Source organism: Molossus molossus, unplaced genomic scaffold (genome assembly GCF_014108415.1).
Source record: "Molossus molossus isolate mMolMol1 unplaced genomic scaffold, mMolMol1.p scaffold_m16_p_14, whole genome shotgun sequence".
Taxonomy (NCBI): Eukaryota; Metazoa; Chordata; class Mammalia; order Chiroptera; family Molossidae; genus Molossus; species Molossus molossus.
Genome location: NW_023425349.1, coordinates 66,515,483 through 66,528,023, shown reverse-complemented (window position 1 = coordinate 66,528,023; position 12,541 = coordinate 66,515,483). Strand labels below are relative to the sequence as shown.

General features: G+C 39.8%; 1 protein-coding gene across 2 annotated transcripts in view; it reads left to right on the top strand.

The window, feature by feature from the left end:
• Nucleotides 1-12,541, top strand: part of TTC39B (tetratricopeptide repeat domain 39B) — a 160,386-nt gene that overhangs the window by 121,447 nt on the left and 26,398 nt on the right. For both annotated transcript variants that reach the window (XM_036260324.1, XM_036260323.1), the window contains 8 exons: nt 1,246-1,351; nt 2,707-2,772; nt 4,333-4,441; nt 4,995-5,062; nt 5,152-5,211; nt 7,358-7,519; nt 8,921-9,012; nt 12,117-12,237. In XM_036260324.1, coding sequence (XP_036116217.1) covers nt 1,246-1,351; nt 2,707-2,772; nt 4,333-4,441; nt 4,995-5,062; nt 5,152-5,211; nt 7,358-7,519; nt 8,921-9,012; nt 12,117-12,237 — 784 coding nt within the window. The remainder of the gene's footprint in view (nt 1-1,245; nt 1,352-2,706; nt 2,773-4,332; nt 4,442-4,994; nt 5,063-5,151; nt 5,212-7,357; nt 7,520-8,920; nt 9,013-12,116; nt 12,238-12,541) is intronic.

Genomic DNA, 12,541 nt, shown 5'->3' with positions numbered 1-12,541 from the left:
TGTGTGTGTATGCACTTGTGTGTACTAAAATATGCTGAATTTCTATATGTAAATAAAACTCTTCAAAACAGTGGAGAAAGATGAGTACTTTAATAAGTGGTTTTGAGAAAATTGGTCTTCATTTTGGAAAAAAAGACTCTACAAAAATAAATTCCATATAGATTTAATGTTAGAAGATTTTTAAAAGAGTACTAATCAAACTTAGAAAAGTATTTTCATAATCCTAAAGTACAAAGACTTTTACATGAAAAATTTTTTCACTTGGAAATAATTTCAGACGAGATCGGGCATGTTCAAGGTGGTATGGCCGTAGACATAATTTCAGAATTTTTATAGGAATGTTCAGATATTCTTCACTCAGATTCACAAAAGTTAACATCTTATAGAACCACAATACAATTATTAAATTCAAGTTCATAGCTCCTTATATTTTCTGTAAACTAGAAGTTGATCGACAGGATTACTAGATTCAGGTTCATGCTTTATAATTAACATCACGTAATATGATACATACTATCTGGTGTTTAATGCCTTTTAAAAATATATTTGCCAATTTGATAAGCAATTCCTGGTTATAAATTTTTATATCTTTGTCATGTTTAGTTTGCATTTCTCTTTTGAAGATGTGCAGGGAAAGGGAGAAATGCATAGAAAGATATTAAAGTGAGTAATCAGAAAGATTCGCTTAGATGAAACGGGAAAAAGTAAGAGGACAAATGGAGACATTGTGATGGAATTTGCTTTCCTCTTTAAGTCTTTCCTAGTCACAAACTCTAACTGATTTGGTCTGTTGGAGACCATGGCGATCACACTGAAATTCAATGTTTTTGTCAGTGGCATCTCTGTTACTTGGTGGAGGTTGGGTGGCTGCGGCGTGCCCAGCAGCTGAGGAATGGGCTGCACCTAGGACGTCCCTTCCAACACACTGGCTCTGAGACCCCGGTCCTGCAGTCCTGTGTCTCCTGAGCCACACTTACCTGCTGGTGTTTGAACCCTCTCTTGCTTTAAGCCCAGAAGGATCGGTCCTGATAAACAGTGTAAAAATGGGTATATCATTTTTCCTTACTGATAATTACCCAGTAGCCTTAAGAGTAAATAAAACTCAGCACAGCAACGTCCACTTAAATGTTCTGTGGTATTTTGGCTAATCACAATTATTTTATGGTATGTAAGTGTGAAATTTGACTTAACAGTAGTTTTCAGAATCATGATAGACTTACGCTGCATCTTTTTTCTTCAATCCAGAGACTGTCTTTCTATCCTGCATATACTTCAGAAGAACAAAGTTGAGCAACAGTTCTTCAGTGAGTTTGAAGGGGGTGTCAAACTCGGAATAGGGACCTTTAATTTGGTAAGTAAGTAACTGTGTATCAACCAGAATCTTTTGTAGAAGAATCATAGGTTTTCAGTGCCTTCTGTACTGCATTTGAACCTCACCCTGAAGCTCCGCCTGGGCTTGGTTGATGAGTGGCTAGAGTGGCATCAGTTTGCTTCTGTTGGGAGCCAGTGCGGGCTTTGGTCAGTGTGTGTTGTCAAGTCCTGCACGTGCTCAGACTAGCTTTGGCTTGTACAATAAGGGACGCAGGTAGCATCCTGAATGGACTAGTAACCTTTTTCAGTAACAAGGAGCTTGGAATCCAGTTGCATTTCCACGTCAGAAATATTGTTGTGGCTCTGGAACTGAAAATAGGTGAAGGAGTGATCCAACTTGGGGAATGATTTTGATGCTCTGGGAGAGATGAAGTGTGTGAGTAGGATCTGTCAAATTGTGATATGTTAGAGATTTGGAAATTTTATTAAGGTGTGACTAGAATTGTTGAGAAAATAAATTGTTAAAGGGATTCATATGCACGAGGGTATATGCCGCCATGGACACTTTGTTCATGAGCCCATGGGTCGCTGAGAGGTTGCTGAGCAAAGAGACTGACTACTGTCCACAGAGTGGGTCACCCTATCCACTGGATAATTAAAATGCTCATCTGATGAGGTCAGCCTTGAGTGAACATTCACATGGGACACAGATATCTTCATGTCTTTTGTCATTCAGAGAGGTTTATCCACACACCTCTTCCCCAGATCTTCTTGTCATCAGTTTCCCCATCATGTTCTTTCCAAATCCCTGCCCATCCACCAAATCATTGGCTACAGCCCATGAATCGTAGGTAATCACACATCTGTCCATTTCTCCTTCCAAGCAAGGTGAACAACCAGGTGCAGTGCTCGAAGCTCTGGGAGGATTTCCTTCCCCTCTGCTCTCCAGGGCCGACCCAGACAGGTGGTTGTGCTAGAGCTGTGGGCTTCTGGGTGGTGCCCACATATCATGCAGGCTACAGTAGACTTCTGCTTCGGAAGAGGGTGCTAAAAGAAGCCTTGTTGGGAAGGTGGGCACTGAGGAATTGCCTGCTCATCATTTCATTACTACACATGAAAGGAGCAAGTATTCTTTAGAGCAGGCTGAAAAGGCCAGGTTTTTATTTTTTTTAAACTTTTTATTTAGGTTATTGTCTTAGCTAAATGAAACGAATTTATAAGTAATGATTGCAACATGTGTAGTATGTGATCACTGAGACATGTTTGGTGATTTGAACGTGGTTCTAATTTTTCATATTACTGAGTCATTAACACTTGAAGTTGTTTGGAGTTTAATGTTTATCTACAGTTAGATACACTAACATGTGAGTACACTTGTTTTTGTTTTTTTTACAGATGCTGTCCCTTTTACCAGCACGGATTATCAGACTACTAGAATTTATAGGATTTTCTGGAAATAGGGTACAAATTTAATTTTATCTTAATTTTGACAGTGAAGATAAAACATTATTTATTGAATATTAGAGTAATGCAACATGTCTTCATAACTAACATGACAATTATTGGCAATTTGTTTGCAGGACAATAAAGAGCCATTGGTTCTTGATCATGTTTTTTAGAAATTAGAGATAATTTTTCTACTGAAAGTTAAATTTTTTTTGGTCTTTGTTATCTAAATTCTGGAATTAAAAATTTTATTTTACTAATACGGGGTGGGGCAAAAGTAGATTTACAGTTTTCTTTATATGGCCAATAAAACAATAATTAATAAATAATGACACAAGAATAATAAACTCTGTTTTGTGTACTCACAACTGTAAACCTACTTTTGTCCCACCCTATATTGCTGCTTCCTGGACCTTTTGTACACTTGTATGGTTCAAATTTGCTTTCTTAACATTTTGCAAACCCAGAGTTTTGTGTAAAACCAGGAAATTGGCTAGATTTCCAAGCCTAACATTAAAAAATTTTTTTTCCCCTTGATTGATTTTTGAAAGAAAGGAAGGGAGAGGGAGGGGGGGGGGAGAGAGAGAGAGAGAGAGAGAGAGAGAGAGAAACATTGATGAGAGAGAACATCAGTTAGTCGCCTCCTGCATGACCCCCACTGAGGATGGGGCCCACAACCTCGGCATGTGCCCTGATCAGGAATCAAACGAGTGACCTCTCCGTGCATGGGTCAGTGCTCAACACTGAGTCACACCTGCCGGGCTCCAAGTCTAACATTTTATCATTCACATGGATCAAGCATAGATGCAGTATTTTGGGTTTCCTTATGTTTTTACAAGCTTCACTATAAAACTAAGCAAGGAAATTTGTTTTTCATGAGTTTTGTTTATTGTATTTCAATGTGGTTGTTTTGTAGTGTATAACATTTATTAATCATATGCTATTACCAGAGTTGCCTTATTGCAAAAGCTGTCCCTGTTAGTTAAGACAACAGGTTTTAAGAAATGGATGAGAACACATACAGTTTTCCACTCATTTATTCTACTGTCCAGGTTCCCCATAAGCTATTATGTACTCATGGTGATTTCTTCATGATATGTTCTTTCTATTCAGATTCTGTGTTTAATGATTACCCTTCCCCTTGACCGCTCATCTTGCATGTGGCATTCACTATATTCTAATAAAACTATGTTCATAAACTGTCTTCTCTCTTTGCCGGAAAGGTCTTTGCAGACACAGAACCATATTGTTCATACTCACCAGAGTGCCTTCCACTTAGATCCTCAATATGTTTTAATAAATTAATATTTATATCAGAGAAATACAGCATTTTTACGAAATGAGCTCTGCTTTATTCTCTCCCTAGAATCATGACATAAAAGAATCTGTGAGATTGCCTGATGCCGCTTTAAAACCTAAAGTTTGTTTCTACTTAGGAATTAGGACTATTCTGTGCTCTTGAAAAATAAACCCACCTTCGTGGAGGGTGGGGATACATGAACTAGCATTTTAAAATTTCGGAATATGATTTTCAGTCACTCTCTTCTCATTCAAAAATGCATTTAATTCCCACAGGAACTGGGCCTCCGGCAGTTGCACGAAGGAGCATCAGGAAGAAGCATGAGGTCCTCACTGTGCTGCCTAACTATACTGTCTTTTCACACTTATATCTCCCTAATACTTGGTACGTTCTGGATTACATGTTATGTTGCTGGCAGTTGTTTATCTTTCATCTAAGAAAAAATTTAGAAAAATCAGTAAGCGCTAGTCGTCTATATCTGTTTATTTCTTTATTTATGGGTAAAGACAGAAAATAGTGACATCTGTCAAGGGCGCGGAGGGTTTCTTTCATTAAATTTTTAAATCTGTTCTTAGCTACAAAAAATTCTATAAAACTTGTGTAAGGTGATCTTGTTAGCCTTTTCATATTAGATTTCCCTTTAAGTTAAAATTTGGGCTAAAATAAGTTACCGTTTCTATTACAACCAGAAATTCCAACTGGGAATCTAAGACCACCGCCTCTGTTCCGAAGAATTAGTCTATCCTAGAGCTTTCTTAAATGAAAGTCGTAGATGAGACTTGTCTTATTTTATTTTCCAAATGTAAAAATGACAAATGAACAGTTTTCATCTTTTCCATGAATAGGCCTTTGCTATGTTTTAATGAAATTTGGAGAATTAATGATAAGTATCTACCATGTTTCCTGAAGACTGAGGCTTTTCCTGTTTGATTTCTAGGTACAGGGGAGGTGAACCTCATGGAAGCGGAGAACCTCCTTGCACCCTTCCTCCAGCAGTTTCCAAATGTATGCCTAGAATTTCAAGTGCATGTTTCAACCATAATCCATTGATCGGGGCTGAACACTGACAATCTGTTTTCTTTCTTTCTCCATAGGGCTCACTCATGTTGTTTTATCATGCCCGAATAGAGCTGCTGAAAGGGAATGTAGAAAAGGTAATTTGTTTAGGGGGTGTTATTTGAAGAGTTGTCTGTGTGGCAGAGTTGCATCGCATACTCCTTCAACATAAGTAAATTTGGCTATGTGCACTAGCCAGAAATAAAGAAAAAAATATGTAATTAAAAAGCCAAAACTAAACTTTGTGTGTGCAATCTATTATATGTAGTAGATTACTGATTATAGTTTACATTGCCACATAAAGTACGTGAAGCAGTGCACAGTAGAGTATACATAATACAGGTGGACAGTTTAAGGGATTTTTTAAAAAGTTGACTATTATCAGTTTTGTTTTGTTTTTATCCTCACCCGAGGACATTTTTCGATATTTTGTTCAGATAGAGTGGGGGGGAGAGAGAGAGAGAGAAACATGGACGTGAAAGCGACACATCAAGTGGTTGCCACCCACACGACCCAACCAGGGCCGGGGACAAACTGCAACCAAGGTACGTGCCCTTAGCGGGAACCGAACCCGGGTCTCTCCGGACCGCATGCCGACGCTCTAACTGCTGAGCCAAACCGGCCAGGGCTATTATCAGTTTTTATTTTATATATTGATTTGGAAATCTAGCCCCTTCATAAGCTACAACCTCACTGTACTACATGTGTGCTCCTCATCAAAGGAAATTATTCAGTAATTCCCTTGAAGAAGAAGATGAAGAGCCTTTTATATAAACATTCTCACAAATAATTTTCTTCTATACAAATGGGGTCAAACATGTATTTTTCTTTCTTTCTTTTTTTTTTATCCTCACCCGAGGACATTTTTGCATTTATCTTCAGATAGAGCAGGAGGGAGAGAACATCAATGTAAGAGAGACACATCGACTGGTTGCTATCCACATGACCCCAACTGGGGCTGGGGATAAACTGCAACCGAGGTATGTGCCCTTAGCAGGAACTGAACCCGGGACTCTCTGGTCCACAGGCCGACGCTCCAACCGCTGAGCCAAAATGGCCAGGGCTGTATTTTAATTTGATTTGTTTTTTTCCTACTTAAAATACCTCTTGAATTTCTTTCCAGGTCAGTGTATCTCAATATCACTCATTTTTTTTGATGGCTGGGTGTCATTTCTTGGGATAGATGTACTATAAAGCAGTCCACTGATGATAGACATTTGGCTACTATAAACAGTGCTGTTGTAAACATGATTATGTGTATGTTTCTGTGCGTGTGTGTGTGTGTGTAAGTGTATATATATAAAACTTTCTGTTCATTAGGATTTGTAGGTCAAAGATGTTTGCATTTTGATAAATTGCCAGATTGCCCTCCTAACTTAAGACTATTCCATTTAAACTCTTGTAAAGATATAAGAATATTTGTTTCCAGTACTCTTTGCCCACTCTGGACATTATTGTTTTATTTTTGCCTCATTCTTGGCTGAAAAATGATAACCTAATTTTTGTTTTTAAAATATATTTTTATTGATTTTTAAGAGAGAGAGAAACATGGATGTGAGAGAGAAACATCCATCATCTGCCTCCTGCACACCCCCTACTGGAGATCAAGCCCAAACCCCGGGCATGTGCCCTGACTGGGAATTGAACCGGAACCTCTCAGTCCATAGGACAATGTTCAGTCTATTAAACCATACTGGCTGGGCTGATAACCTAATTTTTAAATTTATATTTTTTAGTTTACAAATTTCCTCATGTGTATATTTGTTACTTGTGTATCTTTCTGCTTTGCCTATTCATCTTTGACAATTTTCCCATTGAGTTGATAAAATTGTTGTATGATAAGGGGTTAATCTTTGCCAGTTACATAGGTGGTGATATCTTCTCCCAGTCTGTCCATTACCTTTAACTTTGTTTAAGGTTTATTTGACCCTTTGAAAGCTCTGACTTTTATTGTCTTTTCTTAAAGGACTTCTACATTTTATATCTACATTTTGTATCTTACTGCATTTTATAACTTTCCCATTCCCACATTATAAAGTTTCATGGCCCTCTCCAAAAGTTAAGCAAAGAGGCAGAAATTAACTGTATCACTGCTTGTAAGAAAAGGAACATAGCATCATATTGAGTGGTTTAATGAGTGATGATTTTGTTCTTTTTGTACAAAGTGTTTTATGTATTTTTCCATTAGGTTATTATCTCCTTGTATAATATCTGGATGATCAGCTTTATACAATTGACTTATAGGCACAAGAGGTATTTCAAAAATGCATTTCAGTTCAAGAAGAATGGAAACAATTTCACCATCTCTGTTACTGGGAGCTGATGTGGATTAATATATTCCAACAAAACTGGATGAAGGCGTTTTACTATTCAGACCTGCTTTGCAAAGAGAGCAAATGGTCCAAGGTAAAATTCAGTGCTTTTTTTTACTTTTTTTTTTTTACCCTCACCTGAGGACATTTTTTCCATTTTTTGTTCAGATAGAGTGGGAGGGAGAGAGAGAGAGAAACATCGACGTGAAAGGGACACATCGAGTGGCCACCACCCACACGACCCAACCAGGGCCGGGGACAAACTGTAGCCGAGGTACACGCCCTTAGCGGGAACTGGACCCGGGTCTCTTTGAACCGCAGGCCGATGCTCTAACTGCTGAGCCAAACTGGCCAGGGCATGCAGTGCTTTTATTAATGTCATTTATTTGCTAATAAGTACACAGGACTTATGGGGTCTATTTGTTCAGCAGTATGACATCAACATGGTTTTCTCAACTTAGAGATTTGTCATAGGAGGAAATGCACATTTGGCACCTATTGCTTGTAACCACTGTCCTTAGTACTCCATACTTTGTTTGTTTGTTTATTTACTTTTATCCTCACCCAAGGACACTTTTGCATTTGTCTTCAGATAGATCGGGGGGCAGGGAAGAGAAACATCGATGTGAGAGACACTTCAACTGGTTGCCACCCACACGACCCCAACCAGGGCTGGGGACAAACTGCAACTGGGGTATGTGCCCTTAGCAGGAACCGAACCGAGGACTCTCTGGTCCACAGGCCAACACTCCAACCACTGAGCCAAACCAGCCAGGGCAGTACTTCATACTTTAAAAGCCATCCAAAGAGTTTTTTTGTTTTTTTTTTTTTATTAAATCCTCACCCGAGGACATTTTTTCATATTTTGTTCAGATAGAGTAGGAGGGAGAGAGAGAGAAACATCGATGTGAAAGGGACACATCGAGTGGCTGCCACCTGCACAACCCAACCAGGGCCGGGGACAAACTGCAACCAAGGTACATGCCCTTAGTGGGAACCGAACCTGGGTCTCTCTGGACCGCAGGTCGACGCTTTAACTGCTGAGCCAAACCGGCCAGGGCCAAAGAGTTTTTTTCAACCAAAGCTTTACCTCTAAAGATGAACTGCATTGATGGTGAAAAGTTATTAAATGTGAATAGCTTTGATACTTTATTGTAGACTTTCCAGTGGCCTGATGACAAAGGTTTTCATAATAAACATTGATTCTGATACATTTGTGAGAAGTTGGGAGGAATGAGATAATGATCTCTTGTTCGTGTTGTCCATTTTCTTACCCATGAGCACTATAGTTGTATAATAGAAGAATGGTCAGAAGAAAGTGAAAAGTGTTAATCTCATTTGGAACAGACAATATAAGATTTCATTTTCTTTTATTTCTTTGATGCCCCTTAAATATTACATATGGAAAATGTGTAGGTCATTCCTGATTGCGAGGTAGAAATGTCATGTACCTAGGAGTCTTCTATAATTAGATGCTTTTTTTCTCTTCCTCAAGGCAACATATGTATTCTTGAAAGCGTCAATTCTGAGTATGCTTTCAGCCGAGGAGGTGGCGGCAACTAACGAGAGCGTGGTAACTTTATTCAGGTAAGCAATGCACTGCTTTTATAACCAGTGCCTTGGATGCATAGAGGAGCATACAAATATATCTTGTTTCTTTTTTCCTTAGTGCTCTCCCATGCTTCAACTTCATACTTCTTTAATTTATCTACATATTTGATCCAGGAACTCTTAAAAAGATACATTTAGCTAAGAGTCAAAATGTCCTCCTTTTAGCAGGATTTTGCAGATATGCTGGTGTGATTGGGAATTTTGAGAACACATTACTTTTTGTTTTGTTGTTGGGACTTTGCTGCTGCGTGTTGAACAGTTTCCTAAAATGGTATTGTTAGCAAAAGATGTTAACTGTTGCTGTGAATCGAAGGTTTTCTGTGGTCAGATAAACTTAAGAAACACAGTGTCAAAGATCCTGAGCAGCTCTTCCGTGCTGTAATGTTTAGCTTTGCTTAGACCAGCATCCCTTCCTCCATCCATCCATCTACCCACCCACCCATCCGTAACCTTTTTGTTGAGCACCTACTGTGTGAAGAGTACTGTGTTAGGAGCTGAATAAATAGGACTGAGCGCCATCCAGGGTTGAGTTTTTGCTAGATTAGTGCAGCGATTAGGCAGTGGACGAGGGAGTTTAGGACAGAGGCCAGATGGAGTCAAGGGCAGGACAGTCTAAGCGGATAGGAAGGGGCAGGGAGAACAAAGGAGACTGCTAGACGGGGAGAAAGCTGAAGGGTAGGTGGACTGAAGTCTTATTAGACAGCCAGGTTAGAATGAGGAGAAGGATGTTCAGAGGGCCGTGTGCTTGAATCGGTGCTTTGAGGTGGGAAAGATACAGGTGCCGAAGTGGTCTAAGACAAGACCGGAAGGGTGGGTGGCCGTGCTAGTGAGCAGATGACCACTGGGGATGAGTTAAGGAATGGTGAAACCCCACTGCATTCTTCACATGTAATTCGTCACAGAACTAAATGGACTGTATTATTCTGTGACCACATTATGAGAAATAAGATCTTAGGTGAACCCTCAGACTTATCAGGACAAATTTGAAGATATGACCGGAACCACTTTTTCATTTCCTTTCTAAAAGCTCCTTTTAAAACAGGACCTTCAACCTGTCCGAGTTTGAAATCCCTGCTCTGCCACCTGTTAGCCACACAGCTGCAGCCGAATCAGCTGTAAGTCCTTGTGCTCCAGTCTCTTCACCCTTAAAACGAGATAAAGAAGGATGCCTACTTCACAGGGCTTCCCGTGGATTAAATGAATGTATCCTCAAGTGTGTACAGTGAAAGCATTCCATGATCTCAACTATTACTTTTTGGGCTATTGAGAAACACTGAGTCTTGTTTTATTGCTGTTGATCTGACCGCTGCTGTGAGGACGTCTGGGACAGAGCAGCAGACTGGCTTTCTCGGCAAGCAGCGCCGTCCGCCTGCAGGCAGCTTCACTGACACCTCACTGTGTGGTGAGGTGACCCTGGGTCTCAGTGTCTGCAGCACCTCTTCAGTGTCGGGCTGTTCGCACCCTGTCGGATTGCAGTGCACTTTGTCTAAGATATAGGACAGCGATTCTCAACCTTTTTCATCTTGTGACACACAAACTAATTACTAAAATTCTGCGGCACATCAAAAAATATACTGACCTGCCTGGCCGGTGTGGCTCAGTGGCTGAGCGTCGACCCCATACACCAAAAGGTCACAGGTTCCATTCCCAATCAGGGCACATGCTCAGCTTGTGGGCCCAATCCCCAGTGGAGGGCATGCAGGAGGCGGCCAGTCGATGTTCTCTCTCATGATGTTTCTGTCTCTCCCTCTTCCTTACTCTCTCTCTCTCAAATCAATAAAGAAAAAAAAATTTTTTTAAATACTGATCTTGCAAAAAACCCAAAATAAATAAATAAATAAATAAATAAATAAATAAATAAATAAATAAATAAATAAAAAGGACCTTGTGTACTAAGTATAGGATCAACATCAGGAGAAGCCATGGTATGATAAATGCTACCTCTTACTGCTCAAATGCATTTTCTCATTTCACACAAACAACTAATGAGATGGGATGGAATATTAAGATGCATTGAAGTCTTTTCCATCTCCTTCTGTCTCCTCCACTTGAGAACAAATTTTTTCCATATCAAAACAATTTCTATGAAACATGCAACCAATCTTCTTTTTAGGAAAACGCTTGAGGTCTGCTATATGATAGCATCTAATTTATTGGATAATGACAGGAGAGTCCCCAGATGAATGTTTTCTTCATACATACTCTGTGATCATTAAACCAAAAGGTTTCATGTCCAGCGCATAGTTCTGATCCCTTCTCCCGACCCCCCTCACACTTCCATCGCCTCTTCCACGGATGTCAGTGAACATCAAATCATGGGCATCCTAGTTAAAGTCCGTATCCCCAAATCGTGCCCAGAAGTAACCTAGCACAATCTTGTCCTCATGTTTTTGGAATATTTTTTCTCTTGTTTCATCTTACTGTTTCTTTCAGTGAATTCTTTCTCAGCGGTGTGTCTGATGCACTTACACATTTATGTTCTATGAGCAAGTGCTCTAGGAACATGTTTCCCATCCCGGTGAACTTGAGTTTCATAACTGAAATTCCTTAGAGTTTTGAGAGGAAATTTGTAAGCCTGGTGTCTGTTCTCAGGTGATTATTTTCGAAATCACCTATACTTGGGAAAATTTTTCTCAGATTACACATGGACAGCTCTCTTTTGAGCCACGTTATTTTATCCATCTGTGTGGGGCATGCAGACAGGAGTAGACCTGTTGCTGAGTAGTCATGATGTAAGTAAATATTTTGGACACATTTCTGCTTACTTAAGGAAGTTGCCAGTTTTATATTAGATTTGAGACATTGGCTAGGTTAAGTAGAAGGAAGAATGCGTTCATCAGTAGTGCTCAAACTTGAGCATGCATCAGAATCGCCTGGCAGCCTCATTGAATCCAGATTGCTGGCCCAGCCCTAGGAGTCGCTGATTCACTGGGTTTGGGGAGGAGCCTGAAAAGTTGTCATTGGAACATGTTTCCAAGTGATGCTGATGCTGCTGGTCTGGGGAACACAGCGTGAACACCACTGGTGTAAATAGTGTCTGTGTTCTAATGACCTTTTGCTGGGGCTGGGGCTCTTCACAGACAGGTGGATGGCTTGAAGCAGAGAATTGCCGGGAAATCTATTCCTACTGAGAAGTTTGCTGTGAGGAAATCTCGACGGTATTCCTTGTCTACACCTGTGAAACTCATCTTGCCTGCCCTGGTATCTGCCTTTATTTTACTTACTATTTGCGTTCTGGAAATAAATTGTCTATTCATAGCAGCAGGGAGCCCACCTAACTTTTGCTGTGAAATTCAGCTTCACTGAAAACCATTGTAAGTGTGTCTGTGAGGTGAACATTCATAAACAATTAATATTTAAACAATAAATATTATAGCTGATGGTTTTTGACGAATTGGTATGTTCTACATGTTATGATAAAGAGCACTATATAGTTTAATTCTTACAGTGACTCTGTGAGGGTAGTTTCTCTTTGTAACCCCATTTTACAGACAAGGAAATTCAG